The 23,936-nt window shown below is 35.0% G+C and overlaps 1 protein-coding gene and 1 non-coding gene across 3 annotated transcripts in view; one reads left to right on the top strand and one right to left on the bottom strand.

Moving 5' to 3' along the window:
• Positions 1–23,936, bottom strand: part of PRDM5 (PR/SET domain 5) — a 216,089-nt gene that overhangs the window by 83,836 nt on the left and 108,317 nt on the right. For both annotated transcript variants that reach the window (XM_032858594.1, XM_032858584.1), the window contains 5 exons: positions 22,832–22,924; positions 22,447–22,568; positions 18,712–18,791; positions 14,168–14,252; positions 12,772–12,929 (listed from right to left, as the gene is read on the bottom strand). In XM_032858594.1, the coding sequence (XP_032714485.1) occupies positions 12,772–12,929; positions 14,168–14,252; positions 18,712–18,791; positions 22,447–22,568; positions 22,832–22,924 (538 nt within the window). The remainder of the gene's footprint in view (positions 1–12,771; positions 12,930–14,167; positions 14,253–18,711; positions 18,792–22,446; positions 22,569–22,831; positions 22,925–23,936) is intronic.
• On the top strand, positions 17,356–17,459 carry LOC116871750. Its single transcript, XR_004383499.1, has one exon. It is a non-coding gene; the product is annotated as a U6 spliceosomal RNA (small nuclear RNA).

The following is a 23,936-nucleotide window of genomic DNA, read 5'->3' as shown; positions in this document are numbered from 1 at the left end:
GTCACAGTTTAGAGTCAGTTTCTAATTTTAAATATAAAACATCCAAGACGGGATATTAGGTTCAAAGTCTATTCTCTAATGAAAATAGTGTACTTCAGCATATTTTAATTATAACATACAGTTCTCATTTGTACATTTTTAGTTTTCATTGATTCAGATTTATGACATTTGCTGGTATAATACAAATTTTTTGTTCATTTGTCTTGTTTTTCACATTCCACATATAAGTGAAATCATATGGTATTTGTCTTTCTCTGCCTGACTTATTTCACTTAGCATAGTACCCTCGAGGTCTATTCATGTTGTCACAAATGGCAAGATCTCGTTCTTTTTTATGGCGGAATAATATTCCATTGTGCATATACCACATCTAATTTATCCATTCATCTATCGATGTACACTTGGGTTGCTTCAATATCTTGGCTTCTGTAAATAAGAGGGGCACATACATCTTTCTGAATTAGTGTTTTTGTAATCTTTCAGTAAATAGTAGTGAAATTACTGGATCATATGGCATTTCCATTTTTAATTTTTTGAGAGCTCCTATACTGTTTTCCATAGTGGTTACACCAATTTACACTTCTATCAACAGTGCCCAAGGGGTCCCTTTTCCCCACATCTTCACCAACATGTGTCTTGTCTTTTTGATACTAGCCATTCTGACAGGGTTGAAATGGTATTTTATTGTGGTTTTGATTTGTGATACAAATTGTTATATGAGAAGAGTATTTTTCAAAAATATACAGCTTTCCATTTAACTTAGCTTCCAAATTTATATTACCTACCATCAAAATTCTGATATCATTTAAAAAAAATTCATTAGAGAATAATATGAGAGCAGTGGTTATAAATCAGGATCTCAGGGGTGCCTGGGTGGCTCAGTTGGTTGGGCGGCTGACTCTTGATTTCAGCTCAGGCCATGATCTCAGAGGTGTGAAATCAAGCCCCACATCGGGCTCTGTGCTGAGCAGAAGCTTGATTTATTCTTTATTCTCTCTCTTCCTCTCTCTCTGACTCTCCCCTGACTGGCTCTCTCTCTCTCTCTCAAATAAATAAATCTTTTAAAATAACAAATAAAATAAATCAGGATCTCATTCCATACCTAAAAACAAATTCTTCATGGATTAAAACAGTAATAAAAAGGAAACTAATATAACTTTTAAAGGCATTGATAAATGCTTGTGTTAGTGCTGGAATAAGAAAGTTTTCTGAGTAAGACCTAAAACTCAGAAGCTGTCTATACTCAGAAGCCATAAAACTCATAACCCATGTCATATTTCAAAACATAAAAATGTAAAACCTCTTTATTCAAATGATGCAAATTGATAGATGGAGACAAATATTAGAAACAAAAACAGCAAAGGATTAACATTCATAGTATCTATAGAGCTCCTAGAAACCAATGAGAAAACAGCCAAATGGTTCAATAAAAAAGTGGATGAAGAGAAACCTATAAGCATTTCTAAAAAGTAATGTGAATGGAACATAAAATTATAAAAAGAATACAACTTCACTAAACATTGCTTAAATGCAATGAAATATCACTTTTCCATTCTCAGACTGAAAAAAAACCCTGACAAAATCAAACGTTGACTCTACAGATAAAGGGGCATTTGAATCACTGCTAAGTGAAAGAGCTTTTTCAGAAGGCAGTTGGGCAGGAGCAAAACTTACTATTCTATTAAAGAAAAACTTTAAAGAAAGCTATTACTATTCATAAATTTCAAACTAAGATCTATTTGCACTAATGCTCTTGATATACATATAAAGTTTCATGCAAAAGAATGTTCACTGAAGTATTGCTCAAAATAGTAATAGTTACAAAAAATGAGTAGCTTTATATGGACCTACCTGAAAAACTCTCCAAGTCATGTTAAGGCAAAGAAGTAAGTTCCAGATGACATCTATGTCCTAATACCACTTACATTTAAATATACTTATCTCCCAGATGGGCAGCTAAAACCTTGTGCTTTTCTCCAAGCTCTATCCAGAATAATGTTCTCTTATACAAAAACAACAGTGTGACATGTGGAAGTTACTGAAGATCTGACTAAGGAGATGAAGGAGATGGCTGGTATGCATTGCACTTGAAAAATTCACGTCTTATCTAACACTGTGGAATCTGTTTCCAATAGTTGGTTTTCCCTGTTCCTAGACTATCTTTCCAATTCTGCTACCCAAACACAACTCTCACCTTCTCATTTCTAATCTTCCACACTCCAACCCATTATAAACAGTGAGAAAATATGTCAAAGGCATTATACTGAGGATAACAATTATATTTTACTCTGTACAAAATAACCTCTAATTATTAGGACCACCAGCCTTCGGATATAGTAGTAAATGTGGTCATAATTATCAATTTGCAGACATAATGTGTACAGATTTAATATATTTAAGAAAACCCCAAAATGTATACACAGGGGAGTGAACTAGAATTGTGGGGGACCAGGGAAGGTAGGTGCTATTAGGGATCACGACCTAAGTTGCATAACTAAGTACCCATGCATTCATGTGTGTTTTTGAGATTTTATTTTCTTAAGATATCTACTACAAAAAAAGGAAAAAAAATGTTAATCAAATTGAAAAAATAACAAAAAAGGGGTGCCTAGGTGGCTCAGTCATTAAGCATCTGCCTTTGGCTGCCTTCAGATCAGGTCATGATCCTGGGGTCCTGGGATGGAGCCCTGCATCAGGCTCCCTGCTCAGCGGGGAACCAGCTTCTTCTCCCACTCCCCCTGCTTGTGTTCCCTCTCTTGCTGTGTCTCTCTCTATCAAATAAATGAATAAAATCTTAAAAATAAAATAATCCAAAAAATGTCATCTTCCTCTCTTTCAATATTTCCAGCTGTGAGGTTTTAAGAGGGTTAGGGATGTACACTTGATTAGGCAGGTTAAGTGAAAGAAGTTCAAAACCCTGGACTGGGCTGGGCGAGGCTGTGAAAAGCACAGCAAAGAGTAAAGCTGATATCCCACTTCAGGTGAGCTCAGGAGGTAAGCATTAGTCTGAAGCTTCAAGGCAGAGACAAGACTTGGAGGCCAGAGGTTTAGGAGTCGAGACCCTGTTCCCAGAGGAGCACGGATGAAGGAAGCTCTGAAGGGCAATGAGCAATGATTTGGTTCTGGCCAACACTAGGAGGTACGGTCTCCAGTCAGTGACTCTTAAGTTAATATCTGGGGGTGGGGAGAGTGGAGGGAGTAGAATAAAGCTGGGAGGGAAGTTTCTCTATTAACATCCAAGAATAAAGGGGAATCACTGATTTGGCAGTAAGTAAACACCAAGTCAAGTATTTATCTCAAAATTATAACAGCTCAAATTAAAGGTTTAAAGAGTAGTACTTAGGTATCTCAGACTGTTTAAACTCAATTAGTGTAGAATGAATACAACAAGGATTTCCCAGTGTATCACTAAACCACTAATACCCTCTTAAAATCAAGAAAGAAGAAGAGTATACAAACAGCACTGCAAATGTGGCAAAATGTACTGCAAATATATGTATATTTTAAATCACATCTCGTATATTACAACAACTACTAAGAACATTAAATCTTATTTATTTGCTATGATCTTTTTATGGATTTTATTTATCCATACTATTTATGTCACATTCAAAGCACAATGTGGCCAGTAAGTGCTATAAATTAAAGTACAGAATCTATCTTCAAACTTATAGTTTAATCTGGAAAATAAAGTGCTTATGTTAGAAAGTATACAGTGCTATCTCATCATGCACTGCAGAAAAAATTGCTTTAATTGGGTAAGTGATTTGCCATTAGCTAAATAAGCTTCAGACAAACATCTATCTCTTGTTTCTCTGTCAGATTCAATTCCTGCATGCCTCTCTCAGTGTGAACATCTCATCATTGTGCATGTGCTTCCAGAAAACAAAAACAGATAATTTTGTACAACTGAGCACCTTGAATGCTTTACCTATAGCAGATGTAAGGGGGAGAAATGTGGTACAAAGTCTAAGGAAAAAGTGACTGTGATGGACTTACTGAGTGATTCTTTCAGTCTACAACATGACACCTTCCTTAGAGATTTTCAAAGAGTTTTTTCCTTATATAAAATTTATGCCATATTTTATATAGTTTTAGAATCTAATCCATGATTCATTTATGGAGAGACTTATGCTTTCCTTTAAAGAAGGCTTAATAAAATTTTACATGGGCAAAATCTGATCTGCAATTTCTGTCAAACAGACCATGACCAAAAAAATACTTTTTATATTGAAATTCAGCATACATACACATACACACATGAATGTATTATTTCATTAAATTGCCCTATTCTTATATTTTCTATTCTATTCTTTAATGTCCATTCATGACCCAGTAAATTGATTTCAAAACACAAAGTGGTCATGGCCCAGAGTTTGGAAATCCCTGAATGAGATATTAATATAGAAGGCCCAATGGAATTATTCCATGAAAGGGTGTGACCAGAGTTCCTCATAGGCTTCTAAAGTTCATCTCTGGAGGGTTATGTAAAGGGTCAGAAAAGGCCTTTTATTTGAATAGACATTCCTCTGTCCCCTGAAGCTTGTTTATGACTTCATCAGAACAAAACCTCTCTGTATTCATTTCCATCATCAAGCATGTAGTGCCAGCTTCATGATCCAGGATGACTGAGTCCATCTAGAGGTCCTGCCTATAGCAGGAGGAGGGGAGCACTATACACCTTCTCTCATTCTGCTTTGCAATAAATTTGATAAGGAACAAAATGGAGGGTGAAGAGTACTTGACTAGAACTACAAGTTCTGAAGTGACTGTCCAGTTATTATTTATAGATCTAGTTAGATCCAGATGAACAATCATTATTTTAACTAGATCCAAAAAATTCAATTAGTATTCAGGTCAAATAATTGTCAGAAAGGATTAGGGATAGGAAAAACTAATTTTGACCTACTGAGCCTATAAAATTGGCAAAATGATGGAACAAGTTATTAAGTTTTAGAAACAAAAATCACCCCTTTAAAGTTTGATATTGCCATAATCACACTGAAAGATATTTCCTTTTCAAGCAAATCCAAATGTTAAGAGAAGAATGACTCTAAAATGAATAAAGTAAGTATAATAAAAATGCAAAAGTTACATAACCAAAGAAACCAAAAGAACAATTATTTTATTTAAAATAACCACCTTTGGTTGTGCTATATGATGGAGATCAGTTAGACTCAGATTTTTTTTCCCCCTAATTTCCTGCATATGCTTATTTTTCAGTTTCCTAACTGGCCATTAATGAATAATGATGGAAGAAAAAGTTTATCTGCTTTTTCTACATAACTCTTGTAGCATATTTTAGACTTTTTCACTTAACCATACCAAATACATGCTAGGCTCATACAGTCAGAATCACATTTGTCTATAGCAGAAGGATTGAATGTGCTTTCCACTTTGGAAATTATAGGCATCATTGTTTCTATCCTTCCCAAGACATCATTATTACTTTCATTTGATTTATGGCTTAATGTATGCGAGATGGTGCAAAGATCCTGTGCCAAATTCCCATATGGCATATAACATAAGCCAAACTGAAAAACTCGTAAATGTGGGTAGATCAGTTTCATCAAAGAATGGAGCAAGAGAGTTCCAGAGACTGAGCAGGAAACTAGCCAGATAATTTTTTATAGTCATGCAATTCCAAAGCAGCAGTAATGAATGTGGTCCTGCCCCTGATCATTTAATGCTTGAGTTAAACCTAAGGGCAGTCAGCAAGAAATTAGGCAGAGACAATTTGGGACACTATCAATCAACTCTTTTTATTTTCTGGTAAATCTAACTTTTTTTTTTTTTTCCTTTTTAGGCTAAAGCTAAAATTATGTCACTAACTTTTTAAATGATTTAAAATAGAATGATGCTTTGAAGTCTCAATAAATATTGAAATAACTATAACTCCAATGGAATGGTATAAGAGAAAAATAAGCAACAAGTTATTTTTAAAGATACTATATACATATTACTTAACAGCATGCTAAAATATGTTAACCAAAATCAATAAGCAAGCAGTGCCATAGCCAGCTGGGCAAGCACTCCAAGCCCCCAAACTTCAACTGCAATCCCACCACAGCCAGTGAGCACAAAAGGCCCACAAAGGGTACATCTCTCCAATGTCTGGGGCTGTGGGGAATCTCATGACCATGGGGATTATACTTCTGGGCCCAAGAGTTATAGTAATATAGGCCTACAATCAAGAAGCAAGAAAAATCCCAAAAAGCAAACTTATCTTCCACCTGAAGGAGCTAGAAAAAGAAGAACAAACAAAGGCCAATGCCCGTAGAAGGAAGAAAATAATAAAGATTGAAGGAGAAACAAATGAAATAGAGAATACAATAAGCAAACAATAGAAGAGATGAATGAAACCAGGAGCTGATTCTTTGAAAAAATTAACAGAATTGATGAACTTTTGGACCCATTTAAAAAAAAAAAAAAGAGGAGAGAAAACAAGTAAAATTGGAAGTGAAAATATGAAAACAAAGTAATGATCATAAAGCTGTTCACTGAACTCAGAAGAATGGATGAAAACTCCAAAGCCCAGATAAAAAATATAAGAAAGTACCAAACAGAAGTCACAGAACTGAAGAATATAATAACTGAACTGAAAAATACACTGAGGGGCTCAACAACAGACTGGATGAAACAGAAGAACGGATCAGCAAGCTAGAAGACAAAAACAACAGAACTCTCCCTGACAACGCAGCAAAAAGAAAAAGGAATTTCAAAAAGTAAAGACAGCTTAAGCAGCATATGGAACATCATCAAGCAGAATAATATCCACATTATAGGGGTCTTAGAAGGAGAAGAAAAAGAAAGTGACATAAAACTTTTTGAAGAAATAATGACTGATAATTTTGCTAATCTGGGAAAGGAAACAAACATGTAGGTTCAGGAAGCCCAGTGAGATATCCACACCAACCCACGTTATAATTAAGATGTCAAAAGTCAAAGAGAGAATCTTAAAAATAGCAAAAGAAAAATTATGTGTTATGTACAAAGGAAACTTCATATAGCTATAAGCAGAGTTTTCAGCAGAAAGTATGCAGGCCAGGAGACAGTGACATAAAGTATTCAAAGTTGCAAAGGAAAAAACTCCCAACCAAGAATAGTCTACCTGGCAAGGTTATTATTTGGAATAGAAGGAGAGCTAAAGTATTTTCCAGATAAGCAAAACAAAGGAGTTCATCACCATTAAACAAAACCTAAAAGAAATGTTAAAGGGACTTCTTTAGCCTGAAAAGAAAGGGCACTAAGTAGTAACAAGAAAACATATGAAAGTAAAAATCTCACTGAAAAAGGTAAATATATAGTAAAAACAGTGGATTAATCATTTATAAAGCAATTATAAAGGTTAAAAGACAAAGGTAATAAAAGTAACTCAATAGTTAAGGGATACATAAAAGATGTGAAATGTGACATCAAGAGCATTAAAAACAGTAGTGTTTTTTAACACCATATCTATACCAATGGATAAATCATCCAGACAGAAAGTAGAAATCATATAGAGAGAAACTCTATAAGGAAATATAGGTTTACATGACACATTATACCAGATGTACTTAATAGATAAATATAGAACATTTCATCCAAAAGCAGATATAGAGACATTCTTCTCAGGTGCATATGCAATATTCTTCAGGATAAATCACATGCTAGGTCACAAAGCAATCTCAAAAAATTCGGAAAGACTGAAATCATTATCACACATTTTTCCCAACCATTAGGGAAAAAAAAAAAAAGAAGAACAAATGAAACCTAAAGTTAGTAGAAGAAAGGAAATAATAAAGATCAGAATGGAAATCAGTGAACTAGAAGGTTCTTATAAATAAAATCAGAAAGAGGAGATGTTAAAACTGATACCACAGAAATACAAATCATCATAAAACTACAAAAAATTACATGCAAAAAAAATGGATGATCTATAAGAAATAGAAAAATTCCCAGAAATAAACTTTTAAGACCAAATCATGAATAAAAAATAAATAGACAAATTATACTAAGAAGACTGAATCAGTAATCAAAACTTCCCGGCAAACAAGAGTCCGGGACAAGATGGCATCAGTGAATTCAACCAAACATTCAAAGAAGATTTAATACTTATCATTCTCAAACTCTTCCAAAAGAAAATTGTTTAGGAGGGAATGTTTCCAAACCAATTTACAAAGGCAATATTAACCTGATACCCAAATTAGACAGTGACACCACAGAAAAAGAAGATGAGGAGGAAGAGGAGGAGATGAGGAAAAAACAAAACAAAACATTATAAGCCAATATACCAGGAAAAAAAAAAAAAGACATAGAAATCTTTAACACAATATTAGCAAACAGAAGTTAACAACACATTAAGATCATATACCATGATCAAGTGGATTTATTCCAGAGATGCAAGGATGGTTTCAATATTCACAAATCAATCAACATGATAAACCACATTAATACAATGAAAGTTAAAAATCGTGCATCCATCCCAAAGAGATGAAGAAAAAGCATTTGACAAAATTCAACATTCACTTATGATAAGAATTTCAACAAAGTGGGTATTGAGGGAATGCAGCTCAACATTATAGAGCTATATATAACAAGTCCACAGCTAACACCAAACTCCATGATGAAGAGCTGAAAGTTTTCATTTAAAATCAGTAACAAGATAAGGATGTCTATTCTCTCTCCTTTTTTCAACTTAATACTGGAAGTCCTAGCCAAAGCAATTTAGTAAGAGAGAACTAAAAGGCATCCAGATTGAAAGGAAGAAGTAAATCTGTCACTATTTGCAGATGACATGATGCTATATATAAAAAACCCCAAAGACTTCACAATAAAGCCGTTAGAACTAATAAATGAATTTAATCAAGTTTCAAGATACAAGATTAACACACAAAAAACCCACTGCATTTTCATACACTAGTAAGAAACTATCAGAAAGAGAAATCAAGAAAACAATCCTATTTACAATTGTATCAAAAAGAATAAAATACTTGGGAGTAAATTTAACCAGAAGTGAAAGACCTGTACTCTGAAAACTGTAAAACATTGATGAAAAAAGCTGAAGACACAAATAAATGGAAAGATATGTCATGCTCATGGATTGGAAGAATTAATACTGTTAAAATGTCCATGTTATCCAAAGCAATCTATAGGTTTAATGCAATCGCTACCAAAGCCCCAGTGGCATTTTTCACTGAAGTAGAAACAATCATTCTAAAATTTGTATGGAACTACAGAAGACCTCAAATATCCAAAGCGATCTGGATCAAGAAGAACAAAGTCAGAGGTATCACATTCCCAAATTTCAAACTATATTACAAAGCTATATAATCATAACAGTATGATATTAACAAAAAATAGACACATAGATCAATAGAAGAGAATGGAGAGCCCAAAAATAAACCCATGCATGTATGGTCAAGAGAGAAGGCAAGAATATACAATGAGGAAAGACTAGTCTCTTCAATGAACAGTATTGTGAAGACTAGACAACCACATGCAAAAGGATGAAACTAGACCACTATCCTACCAAATATTCAAAAATCAATTTAAAATGGGTTAAAAGCTTGAATGTAAGACCTGAAACCATAAAACTCCTAAAAGAAAACATAAGCAGTAAATTCCTTGACATCAGTCTTAGCAATGTTTTTCAAATCTGGCTCCAAAGACAAGGGTAACAAAAGCAAAAATAAACAAACAAGACTACATCAAACTAAAGAACATCTGCACAGCAAAGGAAACCACCAACAAAATGAACAGAATGGGAGAAGATATTTGCAAATCATATATCTGATAAAAAGTTAATATCCAAAATATATAATGAACATATGCAACTCAATAACAATAAAAAAATCCCATTAAAAAATGGAAAAAGGATCCAGATGTGGAAAAAGGATCCAGATAGACATTTTTCCGAAGAAGACATACAGATGTCCAACAGGAAAAGATGATCACATGACTAATCATCAAGGAAATGCAAATCAAAGCCACATAATATATTACCTCACACCTACCAGAATAGCCATCATCAGAATGACAAGAAATAACAAGTGGTGAAAAGAATGTAGGAAAAAAAACCCCATATGCTGTTGGTGGGAATTTAAACTGGTACAACCACTATGGAAAACAGTACTAAATTTCTTCAAAAAATTACAAACTACCTTATGATCCAGCAATTCCACAGATGGGTATCTATCCAAAGTAAACAAAATACTAATTTAAAAAAATATATAGGTACCCCTACGTTCACTGTAAGATTATTTACAATAGCCAAGATATGGAAACAACCTAAGTATCCATCAATAGATGAATGTATAAAGAACATGCAATACATGTCTATACAATGGAATATTACTCAGCCACAGAAAAGAATAAAATCTTGTCATTTGTGACAACATGGATAGACCTTGAGGGTATTAGGCTAGATGAGATAAATCAAATGGAGAAAGACAAATACTTCATAATTTCACTTATAAGTGGAATCCAAAAAAAGAAGGAAGGAAGGAAAGAAAGAAAGAAAGAACTAACAAATAGAACAAAACAAAATCCAGATTCATAGATAGAGAACTGAGTGGTGGTTGCCAAAAGGTGAGGGGGTTTTAGGGGTAGTATGGGTGAAGGGAATCAAGAGACACAAATTTCCAGTTATAAAATGAATAAGTGATGGGGATATATGTACAGTATAAGGAATACAGTCAATAATATTGTATTCACTTTATATGATGACAAATGGTAATTAGACTTACTGTGGTAATCAGTTTACAATATATACAAATGTTAAATCATTATTTGTATACACTAAACTAATAATACTGTATGCCATTTATACCTCAATAAAACCATTTTTTAAAAATCAATTTTTTATCACATCATAAATACATCTTAATATACATTATTAAGATGTTGAATGTCTTTGGACAAATTTTCTGAATTCAACTAAAACATTATTTATTATCAACACAGAGTAGATAAGATAAAATTACTACATTCTGAAATAAGAACCAGAGTAAAGGTAAAGCATAGGAAATGCAAAGAAAAATTAATTAAGAAAACTCAGAGATCATAACTTGGAGTCTTATCAGAAAAGAGGAAGGGGTAGGGTACCTGGCTGACTCAGTCGGTAGAGCATGTAACTCTTAACTGCAGGGTTATGGGTTCAATCCCTACTTTGGGTCAAGAGTTTAGCTAAAAATAAAATAAAATAAAATAAAAACTTGAAAGAAAAGAAGAAGGGGAAGTTAGGTCATGCTGACTGAAGGCAAGTGTCAAATTGTCTTAGGTATTACTAATGCAGAGAAAAGGAAAAAAATCTAGAAAAATAAGCTAAGGTCATGGGTAGAGGACTCTGAATGACAGGGTAACATGCATGCACCATAACTTACATAGCCATTGGAAATCTACTCCTAATATTAGAGTACAAGAGTGACAGAGTTGCGCTGTGGAAAATTTATCTACAAGGATGGGTAAGTGGAAAGTGACACGTAGTAAGAATCTAATTACATGGGTATTAAAGTAATGAAGATGAGCAATAATCAGGATGATAGGATGGCAAAGGAATGAATGACCATGAGGGTGATGAGCCAATATAGAGGGTAAAATCTTTACAAATTGGCTTCTAAGGGTGCCTGGGTGGCTCAGTCAGTTGGGCTTCCAACTCTTGATTTTGGCTTGGGTCGTAATCTCAGGGTTGTGAGGTCAAGCCCCAAGTCAAGCTCTGCGCTGGGAATAGAGCCTGCTTAAGATTCTCTTTCTTGGGCCACCTGGGTGGTTCAGTTGGTTAAGCAGCTGCCTTTGGCTTTGGTCATGATTTCAGGGTCTTGGGATCGACCCCTCAGCAGAGCCCTCAGCCCTCAGCAGAGAGCCTGCTTCTCTCTCTCCCTCTGCCTGCTGCTCTGCTTACTTGTGCTCTCTCTCTACCTCTCTGTCAAATAAATAAACAAAATCTCAAAAAAAAAAAAAAAAAAAAGATTCTCTCTCTCCCTCTCCATCTGACCCTCCCCTGGTCACTTTCCTTCTCTCTCTAAAAAAAATACATACATACATACATACATACATACATAAAAATAAAACCAATTTTTAAAAAAGAGCTGGCTTCTAATTTTAAAAAGGGTCTAAGACTAAAGAAACAGACAGGAGTAATTATATGCTTCTCTCATTAACAGAAAGGAGAATCTCCACAAGAGATGTTATCTGGGGCATAAAGAACGAAAAGGTCATTCTGGGACAGGCTAAATTCATTAGGTTAAAAGATATCCAGTTATGTATCAAATAAAGAAAAATAAATGTGAGTCTGAAGACTGGGTTAAAGAAAGAAATCATTTGGGAATCTGCTGATATAGAGTCGATGGCAGAAGTCATGGATGTAGCTGACACAGAGAACCTAGAAGAAGTCCACCTCCTGGGGGAGGAGACACGAAAGTGTCCAGAGAAATTGGCAGAACACCTAGCCAAGTATACACCAAAGATGAAGAGAATTTCAAAAAAGCTGCCATGAACAAGGGTGTCAAATTTTAGAGAAAAAAAGGAAAAGAAGAAAAGACTTTGCAATTAGTACAACACTGGGAAACACTGGATGACACTTTGCTCTACGAACAGTTTCAGCAGGAGGAGGAAGACAAGGAGGTGGGGCTATGGCATGAGTGAGGAGCTACAAAATATAAGCAACATCGTCCTCTAACTATTCCACATGTACAGCATGTCCAGATATACAAAAAACCCTTTAAAAAATAAATGATTAGAAATCAAATCAGCAACTCAGCAAAAATAATAATAATATTAATAAGGTTTTACCTTCTTGTGATTCTTGTAAACATTTCTGTGGGCAAATCCCTTTCCACAAAGCTTGCATTTGTAAGGCTTATCTTCACTGTGTATTACTTTGTGGGCACCCACTTGATCGAGTCTCTTGAAAGATTTATTACAAATCTCACAATTGTAGGGTCGTTTTTCTGTGAAAAATGAGTGGAGACAATCTCATATCTATATAAAGGTAAAGGATAAAAAGGGAAATAGCCTTACCTTACACTACTTCTGAGGGATAAGTCGACCAAAACATGATTGAAACAACTGAGAAAAAGAATCTACTTACCAATCTATTTCTGTTAGATATAGGAGCCTATTCACAAAAGAAATGTGAGCTAGTTCTCTTATAGACTCATATTGTAAACTACATGCATAAAGCAGCTGAGATCTAAGGATAAAATTTGAATTCAAAGAAAAAACCCTACTTCCGGATGAAAAATCCACTAGTAGGTGTGAGTTTAAACCAAAGTCACAATTCCAAATGTCAAGAGTGGCCTGACAGTGATAAAAGTAACAGACAGACCTGCCTGCTACTCAAACAAGTGGACCCCATATGGGCACAACTTCAATTCTCAGCAGAAACGACACACTTAGGTTGTTGTATAAAATCCATATTTGTGCCATGTTCATGTAATGTTGATCACCAGATTTAAAAACCACTGTTTGTTTCAAACAAAGCATATCTGAACAGACCACGGGTGTCTGATCTCCTATTTTCATTTGTCAAAATATCTATATCTGTCTCCAAGAAAAGTGGATATTCAAAAACATTCTGACTTCAATGGCCTCCAATGACACATTCTAAACCACAGAAAGATACTTCATAAAACAAAATTTATTCTCAGACCTAATTTTTGAAAAATCTGTTTAACAGACCTATTACTCAAACTTGCTTAAAGTGAAGCTGTAGCTTTAAAAACATATTCTCAAAATGCATTTATAAATTTCTCATTAACATTTATCAGTACCTTAGTTAGAATATAAAAGTATGTAGAAAGGTAGAAACCATAATTGCTGAATTCCTCCTAAAATTCAAACACTACACTAGCACAATACATGATGATCTCATTTAATCTTCACAGCAAATTTGAAAGGTAGGATACCTTTTCACAGATAAAGAACAGAATCTAAGGTTCAAACAGGAGTAGATTAAAAATTAAATGGTGACTCTGAAGATTTTGTGTATCATTTAGTCCAACCACCTTGGCTTTATAAATAAACAGGTCTAGAGGGGCTACGTAACTTGTTCAAAATCACATGACTAGTTAATGACCAATCTAGCACTAAGAGCCAGGTCTCCTGATTACTACTCTCAGAGCTCCCGAAAATGACAAAGCGAATCTTTCACAGTGATTTCAGTTTGAATGGAAAATATATATTTTACCTGAGTGAGTGATCATGTGACGTTTTAGCTGATTAGCTGAAATAAATTTCTTCATACATTCTTGACAATCAAATACTTCATGAATCTGCAAAAGGTTAAGTGGACAGTTAAGTCAACTGTCAAAGCCAAATAAATTAGAGCAAAAGTATAAACATGTGGATAGCTGTTACTGTAATATCAATGTATTACAATTCAGCCCTTATTTGTTCACAGTGTCTTATATAAATTGAAAATGCAATGAACATGTTACCAAGTAAAAACATCATTAAAAGAAAATACAAGATTGGAGAGGCACCTAGATGGCTCAGTTGGTTAAGTGTCAGCCTTCAGCTCAGGTCATTGATCCATCCTGGGATCTGTCCTTGCATTGGGCTCCCTGCTCAGTCGGGAGTCTGCTTCTCCCTCTCACTCTCCCTCCCCACCCTCTCTCTTTCTCTCAAATAAATAAATAAAATTTTTAAAAAAAGGAAATAAAATACAAGATTGCAGCACACTATTTAAATATGTTAAATAGCTGACCCATTTAGTGCATATTACATTTCTACACTCTGTAAGAAGTTATACCTAATATCCATTAACTCTGTTATGCACAAATTTAGATTTGGAAATATGTAACCTATAGGTAATAAGATTCCCTTTACAGTAGTCTAACTATTTTATATTTAAATATATATAGTACAGAACAAAACATTATTTACCATGAAAGGCAAGAAGATACATGATTCGGAAATACATTTAGCTCACAGTGAGCTTCTTACATGACAGGAAGGCCACAATAAAAAGAAAAGCTCAGGGTGCCTGGGTGGCTCAGTTGGTTAGGCCACTGCCTTTGGCTCAGGTCATGACCCTGGAGTCCCGGGATCGAGTCCCACAGAAGACTCCCAGCTCTGCGGGAGTCTGCTTCTCCCTCTGACCTTCTCCCCTCTCATGTTCTCTCTCACTCTCTCTCTCTCAAATAAATAAATAAAATCTTTAAAAAAAAAAAAAAAGAAAGAAAGAAAAGCTCAAAAACCATAATGAGTAAGAAGAGGAGGAGCATAACCTTAGCAAACAACTGGCTAAATAATTATTATAATTGGATATTAAATTTAGCTTTCCCTCCCAGACGCTACATCAGAGAAATCATATAGGTGGTATGAAAAAGTAGAAGCCCAGTTTATGATCAGAAACAATGCAAAAAGTTCTAAAAGGAATGTACTGCAAGAAGTCTTGTATGAGAAATATCAACCGCCCCAATGAACAAAAGCATCCTTGTTTTGCCAAAGATTCAAAAATAGTGCTCTTGTTTCAACCTCATGAAAGGTAGAGCTCACAATACTAAACATCAGAGAAGCAAAGGCCCTTCCGCAGAAAGCCGGGTACTACGCTTATCCCTGCAGCATAAGTAGGGCCCCTGAAAAGAAATCAAGGCAGAGGACCATGAACTGGAACAGCAGTGAGTCATGAGGGGAGGCTTGGGTTGCATTCTAGTGAGTGACTCTCTTGATCTAAGTGGCCATGGAAGAGCTCAAGACAGAGAGAGTAAAAAGAAAGGATAAGGCAGGGAAACAAAAGCTAGGGGAAAGTTAACAGATCCCAGGTCTGGAGTCTGTGCCTTAATTCTGTGCTCAATCACACGGCAGGTCTGAGACTGCCTACCCACCCTCTGCTTCGGTCAGCCCTGACTCTTGGTGAGTCAGTTACCTCATCTGTGAAGAGCAGAGAAAAGGTAGATAAACAAGGCACAGGCAGAACGATGTCATTCCACTGGACTCTAACTTACATCCCCACTTACATACAGTGCCACCTCATCTCAGTCAGTGAATATATGGAGTCCAGAGAGTTCTAGGATTCCTCAGAAAACAATGTGGGCTCTGCGCAAGTACTCAGAAAGCAAGAACTATGCAGTACAGAAGAAAAACTTTCAGGCTGAGCCATTTTAAAGACAGCCTCTTCAATCATCAAAGACCCTCACCATGGCTTTGGTTGAACAACTATGTTTAAGCAGCAATGATATTATGGGTAATGTCTATTTAAAGACAGTATGAAGAGATTCTTATGCTTAAACTCTTTGTTTCTGTAAGATGTGCCTTTTATAATAACAACATACCCTTTAAAAAAGATGATGTGCCTTCTAAACCACACATAAATGAAAATACATTTAGTTTATTTTCATTTTAATATGAAATTTATATTAATAACTAAATTTTTAAAATCATTCATCCATATATAAAATGTTAACTGTTAAATAAAATACTGCAGCATAGTGCCCATACTTGTTCACTTCTTAACTCTAGTGGCTCCTGAAACATGAAGTATTTTTAAAGGTTCAATTGAACTGATTTTCCATAATCACAAAATAGAATTTTCACTCTACAGGAAAGCATTTTTGTACTGACTATCTTACTTACAGTGGAAAATTCAGGTCGAAGCTATGTTTAAAAATTCCCAAAAGCTGAATAAAACAATCATATTTCAAGTGAAAAGGACAGGTAATAACACCATTTATTTATGCCTAATGCTAAATAAAGCACAATTTTCAAAATCTCCAGCTTACTAATTGATATGGTGGGTAATAACTTATAATCTGAAGTCCCTAGTTAGATGATTTTCAAGAAGGATCATAATATGTCTAACTGTAACACAGGATAGTATACAGTAATTAAGATACCAGTCTAGATTATGATGTAATTTGGCATATTCATAAAGCACCCTCTACTGGCAAGGGAAAATACTGCAACCAAACTCTATTAGACATTCAACATAGCGGCTGTTAAGAGTCAAAAATGGTAGCCAGTAAAAGCTGCCTATGGGTTCTGAAAAGCTAAGTTAAAGGAGCCATGCTAGAATGAAGTGCCACATTCACCTAATAAGTTAATAGCATTTTGCAGAGATAACTTGGGTGCTCTGTTCTACCACCACCAGGTAGTATTTAGATCTGCCAAAATATTCCTTGGGGAAAACATTCTTGTATTATGAAAAAAATAAATGGAAAGTAGAACATTTTTCAGAAATATGCCCTACAACCAACTTTGCTGAAACATTCTATTGGGCAAAATCTTTAATTTGGCAAAATATCTTACACTTCAACTTCTTAAGATTTAAACAGCCCGGAAATACGTACGAGTACAAAGACATTTAGAAAATATCTATTCAGTTGGATTTAATCTTTTTGTCTTGGACCAGGTTTTTCTTCAGAAGCCATGCCGGTAAATTGAGCAGTACAAGTACTAAAACTGGAATGATACAGTGAAGATAAGCATGGTCTGTGCACAAGAATTATGTACAAATTCTTCAAGTGTTCTATAATTTTTAAACAATCCCTTAAGAAAACCATTTGCAAACTGAAAAGAAAAAAAAGTTTCATGGTACTCAGAGAAAAAAAAAGTTCCAAGTCATATTTAATAAAAGAGAGAACAGAGACCCCATGTACACGGAGTGTTAGGGACAGAAGAAGATGACACCCACTGTCCTCAGTCTCAGTCCACTGTTTGTTCCATTATTTCTCCCTGAGGATCACAATCACCCAACATATAAAATATAACCTCAGACATCTTTTCCATCTAACTATCTCACGTGTTTGTAGATTAATCCATGGCACATGGTTAGAGCTATCAGATTGAATATCATATGAACTTTAATGTCTGTCAGATTACTTTGGAATATAGCAATATACAAATAAAAAGATAAATTAATTTTGTAAACCACAAGAAAAGTAAAATTTTATATTCACTAGTACCATCTCTTCTCTTCTTCGATATTAAATTATATGTTCTTAGATATTCTGACAACATGTGAAATTATATAATAATCATTTCTCTTTGTTATTACAATATAAGACAACATGATATAGTATGAATTTTTCTAGACTTTGCTATAATAAAAACAAAAATTGCAATTCTACTTTAGTTCTATTCTATTTTAAATTCTATTAATGAGGGCTACTGTTGTTAGGGTTAATAATTACAGTGTATTTTTCAGGTTAAATTTCCACATAAAAAGAGTAACTTAGTAAGTTTTATGCTTATTACAAAATGTATTAAATTTATTTTCTGCAAATATAACCATTCGCTCCTGGTAACAACCCTTTGACATACTTGTACATTATTTTTAGTTCTTCAAAACAATGGAGCTCTTGTTTTTGTTTTGCCAGATTTAACCATAATATGCATCCGTTTAATAGCTAAGTGCTATTACGGTGCATATTATAAATGCACAGAACTATATGTTTTCATCAAATATATGGTATTTCCTGAGCAAACAGCAACTGACAAAGCTAGAAACAGGATGAGGTGTTGCAGTGACAGGCTCAACTAGATGTCACACTTCACGCTGGAGAAATATTTCTACTAATTCTGAGTGATAAACAACTCAAAATTTATTTTTGCAAGAGCTTACTTTTCTGCATTATTGGTCTTGCATTTTAGAATATGTTAGTATATAAATTAATGACAAAACTCTGTCTCTGTAAGTATAAAAAAATCAACTAAAAATTTTCATGGCAGACACTATAAATGACTAAAAGATCTTATATTCTGATGAGCATTAATCTTTATCTTACTGACCTTTCTATGTTCCTGCAGGTTTGATGCCGAAGAACACTTTTTATTGCACACTGAACATATGAGCTTTTTCTTAGGATCTCCTAAAATGAAAATAAAATGCTGTCATGATTTAAATGAGAAAATTAGAAGGAGCATCAGATACAATGCTTCTAGGTGATACATAATTTCTAAACAGGTATTTCATCTTAGAATTTTAAAACTTTCAGGGTTATAATTACATCCATTAAACTGCATTTTAAACCCTTTCTTTTTAAATTTGAAAAATATTCAGCATGATATACCACTTTCTACATAAATTAAATAGTCTTTCACCTTTCCATAAACTAACGTAAAATTTTTAAAAGCATACTTATATGGAAAATTGTACTTGAAATTAATCAAATGTGTTTATAAAAAAACTTATGGGATTTATTAACTCATAAGTTGAGCTACTTGCTTTAAATTTTAACAGAATATTTCATTTAATCATATGGATTTCTTAAGATGGAATTCATAGATTATTCTTTCCAGAACTAGATTCCTGCAAAATCTATGAACATATACTTTCTCATATTAATATTAAAAACCAGAAAATAAAATCAAATACAATAAAACATTAGACTGGCATTCATATTAATATACAAATCAAAACAAGCCCAATTGTGTCTTCCTACATAGTGATTATAGTAGTTCATTTCAAATTTCAAATTTCACAGTGGTAATAGGAATGAAGACTCAATAAAACATTTTTTCAAATATGACGTAATAATAGTACCATCTGCACTACCACAAATAACTGGAGTGGGTTTTTTTAATGTGTAATTAATGAATTTCAAATATACAAAAAGTAAAAGATAATATGAGGAACTACCATGTATCCATCACCTGGCCCCAGCAATGACAAATCTGAGGCTATTCCTGCCTCTTCCGCAACTCCATCTCCTCCCCCATTTATCTATTATTTTGGAAAAAAAAAAATTTTTTTTAAAGTTTTATAGAATGATTTTATCATCTGACTATGTTTATGAAAGGAAAACACTTTTAGAAAAAGAAAAATATCAATGTTGGTCTTATCCTTCAAGTTACTTATTTCAAAAATAATAGCACTATTTTTAGCATGCTGAATATTAGAGCCAAGAAAATTTTTCTTAGTGATTGACAAGTAATTTGGCTACTGAGGGAGAAAATTCTCACAAACAAAATCAGTATTCTCTGTACATATAGACTGAATACATGAAGGTCGATTGAGAAAGAATATTCCTTCTTTTCCAGCTCCTACTAACTGGCATTTCCCTCCTTCAATCCATAATCTTTTATTGCTCTATCTTATCCGTCAAACCAGCTGCCCCTTGAGACTAGATCCTATCCTTTCCAAACAGATAGGTCAGAGGCTGAGGGAGAGAAGAGAAAAAGAAGTGAGACATCCCCAACCATACCTCTTACTTTACTTTCATCTTCCTGCCACTGTCCCTCCAGCTATCATAGGCAGTATACCATACCCTCATCCCTACCCTGCAACCTTTCCTTTTCTCCTCATGTCTTCTATTCTTCATCTTAGGACTAAAATCCCAGTTCTTTTGAGAAAAAAAAATTTTTTGTAAAGCTTATGACAATTTGCCTGAGAGTACAGACAAATGTTATCTCCCATAAATACAAAACCTCTTGGTTTTAGTATCCACAGAACCTAAACAGAAGAAAAAAATGGAAGTGGGTTAAGGAAGTCCAGCCTTTCTATGTTTCCTCTGTTTCCTCTTGGATAACTCGAAGGTCCTCACCACTCTACCAGCTTCCCTAGGTTGAAGGACAAGAGCTTCTACCAAACCGTAACTACACTTTATACTATTTTAGTTTTGCTATATTAAGGTAAATCTGATTTTTGACTTTCAGATTCAACTTTCAAAAACATTCAGGAACACATTATTTATGATGGTAGAAGATGTATGAGAAATTAATACAACCATACTGAATACATAGTCATCTAAGTACTGTGAGTTTCAGTACAATATGGGTTAGGTGTGCTACCAGGCATTCTACAATCATGTGTGTGAACACTGCTTTGCTTTGCTATTCTGAATGTGAAATATTCTTCCTCCAAATGTTTGTGTATCACACTGAAGAAAGGGGAGAAGCAAAAGAGGGGCTATAAATGAGAGACCTATTATGTACTGATCCCAACAAAAGGTACATATAGTAACCTCTAATTAATAATAGTACATTCCATATTTTGTATGTTTCCACAACATAGAAATATAAAAAAAATTCCTCTTATAAATTATTTCCTACAAAGTCAACATGAATTTCCAGAATCAGTAATATTATAATATTCAAGGCCAATTACAAGAAGCCTCAAAGAAATTATGCTTATAACACAGCCTGAAGACCACATGCCCAATGACAAGAATGCAAGTTTCCAGAGTTTCAGTATGCATCTGGTTTTTTACTTAGTTCAGCAAAGTTAACTTTAAAAATGACATGAAAGATTTGTTATAATACATTGCAGACAAGGATGGAGAAAATTAAGAACAGCATTTTAAACATAACAGCTTAAAAAAAAAAAAAAACTACGAAGACAGGTCTATCAAAAAGTTATGCCTGCCTTTTGTAAGCACAGGGAAGGCCCAAGTATAATGAATTCAGGAAAATGCCATCTTCCCTAAATCACCCGTATATTCTTCAAAAGGAAAAAAAGAAGTCAGAACACTGTAAAGTCCTACTGAAAGCATCCTGAAGCTGTATTTTGCAAGCCATCCTTTCTACCCCTTAGAACTTCCATACAGAGCTCAGACGTAGTACGAGGCCCACCCAGGGATGCCAAGTGGGAGCCAGCAGTCACACTCATAGTCGCTTCTATATAACTTTAACATTAAAGGAGATACTTTTTGGACAATGAGCATAGGATATGGAGGCTGAGTACTGATTATCCTGTTTTCACGCATGTGAGAATAAACAATATTCAGAAAGACATCTTTCCACACATTTCCCAGAAGCCAAGGGCAAATTAAACACATGAGAAAAGCGTAGGTACAGACGGATATGAGGAGTTCCACGAAGGTCGGCCTCCTTTAAGGAAAAGACACTGAGGAAGCGAAAAGTTAACTCTGACAATACAGCCATCTGTTCAACTCCGCGCCATAGATTTAGTCCCTGAGCCAAAATACATTTACCATGTGCTAAACAGATACAATCTAAGTGACAGTCAACTGTTGTCTTTGTTTTATTGTTTAGCTGCCCATTAGAAGGCATTCAAATAGTATCTGCTTTAATAATTCAAACACATTCAATTCCCACGTCAAAATGCAGTAATTTTCTCCAATATAGAAGAATATAAATTTAAAAAATGGAATTTTACTGTAAAAATATTAAGGCATGAGAGCATTACGCAAGAGTTTTAAAATATGTTTCCGTAAAGAGAAATTTCGTATTTCACCTGTAAATTGTCACAATATTAATTCTTAATACACCTCCCTACCAAGCTCCAGTAGGTTCTAGCTTAGGTTTCCAGCTATGATTACTTTAGACATAGGAAAAATGACAAATACTGCCGAAATCAACTTGAACAAGAAACAGTGTTCAGTGAAAGAAAAAAGTCCCCTGCCAGAGCTCCACATCTGTGTGAGTCCGATGGAAAAGCAAGCTCTCTCCTTGAGAGCAAGAATTAAAAACAGATCACTGCAGCCCGGGGAGAGAAGGCCCCTTCTCCCCTTTAGAGAAGGCAGGCAGAGATCGTTTAAGAACGATCCTGCAGGGACTTCTCACCAGCATGGACATTTTCCTGGTGTCTTCGGAGAGCATCCCTGCTCTTCAGCCTCTTCCCACAGCTGTCGGCCTTGCACACAAACCGGGCATCTCCCCGGCAGGTCTCCTGGTGCTGCTCAAAACTGCAAGACAACCAGGCAAGGGGAAAAGGGAGAAGAGATGGTGAGGCCATACTTAACGAATTCTTACATTATGGCCAAGCTTTTGCAACGCGAGCTCTCTAGCAGAGTTTCTGGGTCATTTCATGCACTACCTGGGCAGGTAAAAAGGAAACACTTAAATTCCCACTGCAGCCTCGTGATACTAAGTCACGACAAAGCATGGAAAGCACACATGCTAAAAATGACCCACAATTAAGTAACAGCCATCTGAGAAGACACAAAACCTCGAAGCTGAACTGAAGGAAGAACTGCAAACGGAGCACTGAAAGCTTCGTGAAGATTCCTTCAGACTGCTTCTCGCCGGGCACTGAAGAACACTGAGGGAAGACAGAAAAACAAACAAATAAACAAACAAATAAATAAAAACTGGAAATGTAAGACAAAAACTTAAGAAAATCTCTCTACTTTAAACAGAATCATATTTGTGATCTGTTTTCACTCTGTCTTTTGCCCTGTAAAATTTTAACCAGTACCTCATTTCATTGTAAGACCCAGCTCAGCAAAAGTATATTTGGTATAGATTCAATAAAAGCCCAGAAGCCAAGGGCAAATTAAACACATGAGAAAAGCGTAGGTACAGACGGATATGAGGAGTTTGGACTGCAGGTTTTTTGTTTTGTTTTGTTTTGTTTTAAAGATTTTATTTATTTGACAGAGATCACAAGTAGGCAGAGAGGCAGGCAGAGAGAGAGAGGAAGGGAAACAGGCTCCCCGCTGAGCAGAGAGCCTGATGCAGGGCTTATCCCAGGACCCTGAGATCATGATCTGAGCCAAAGGCAGAGACTTTAACCCACTGAGCCACCCAGGCGCCCCCGGACTACAGTTTTAAAGTCTATTCACTAAAAAGTATATAGCCCATGTTTTTTTTTTTTTTTTTCCCCAAAAGCCTATAACAGAATTTCCAAATGTTTAATCTATTGCTATTTTAAAAGTTCTTTTAAGTTTTGAGCAGAAATTCTTCATCGCAAATTTCATAAGCAACACGGATGCATATAATATGTGAAAATTATCTTAATATAAAATATAGCATGCTTCAGAATTTTACTTTAATGAATTAAAAAAATGAAATAGTAAGTCTCTATTAAAGATTTCTTGCTCATATACAAAATGACAGTTTCGGTTTTTCTTAAGATTTTTATTTACTCGACAGAGAGAGATCACAAGTAGACAGAGAGGCAAGCAGAGAAGAGGAAGCAGGCTCCCCGCCCAGCAGAGAGCCCAATGCGGGACTTGATCCCAGGACCCTGAGATCATGACCTGAGCCGAAGGGAGAGGCTTAACCCACTGAGCCACCCAGGCAGCCCCAAAGTGACATTCTTAAAAGAAAAA

This window comes from Lontra canadensis, unplaced genomic scaffold (assembly GCF_010015895.1).
Source record: "Lontra canadensis isolate GAN:19392208 unplaced genomic scaffold, GSC_riverotter_1.0 scaffold1, whole genome shotgun sequence".
In the NCBI taxonomy this organism is placed as follows: Eukaryota; Metazoa; Chordata; class Mammalia; order Carnivora; family Mustelidae; genus Lontra; species Lontra canadensis.
Note: the sequence above shows the minus strand (reverse complement) of the source record. Positions and strands in the feature narration are given on the sequence as shown.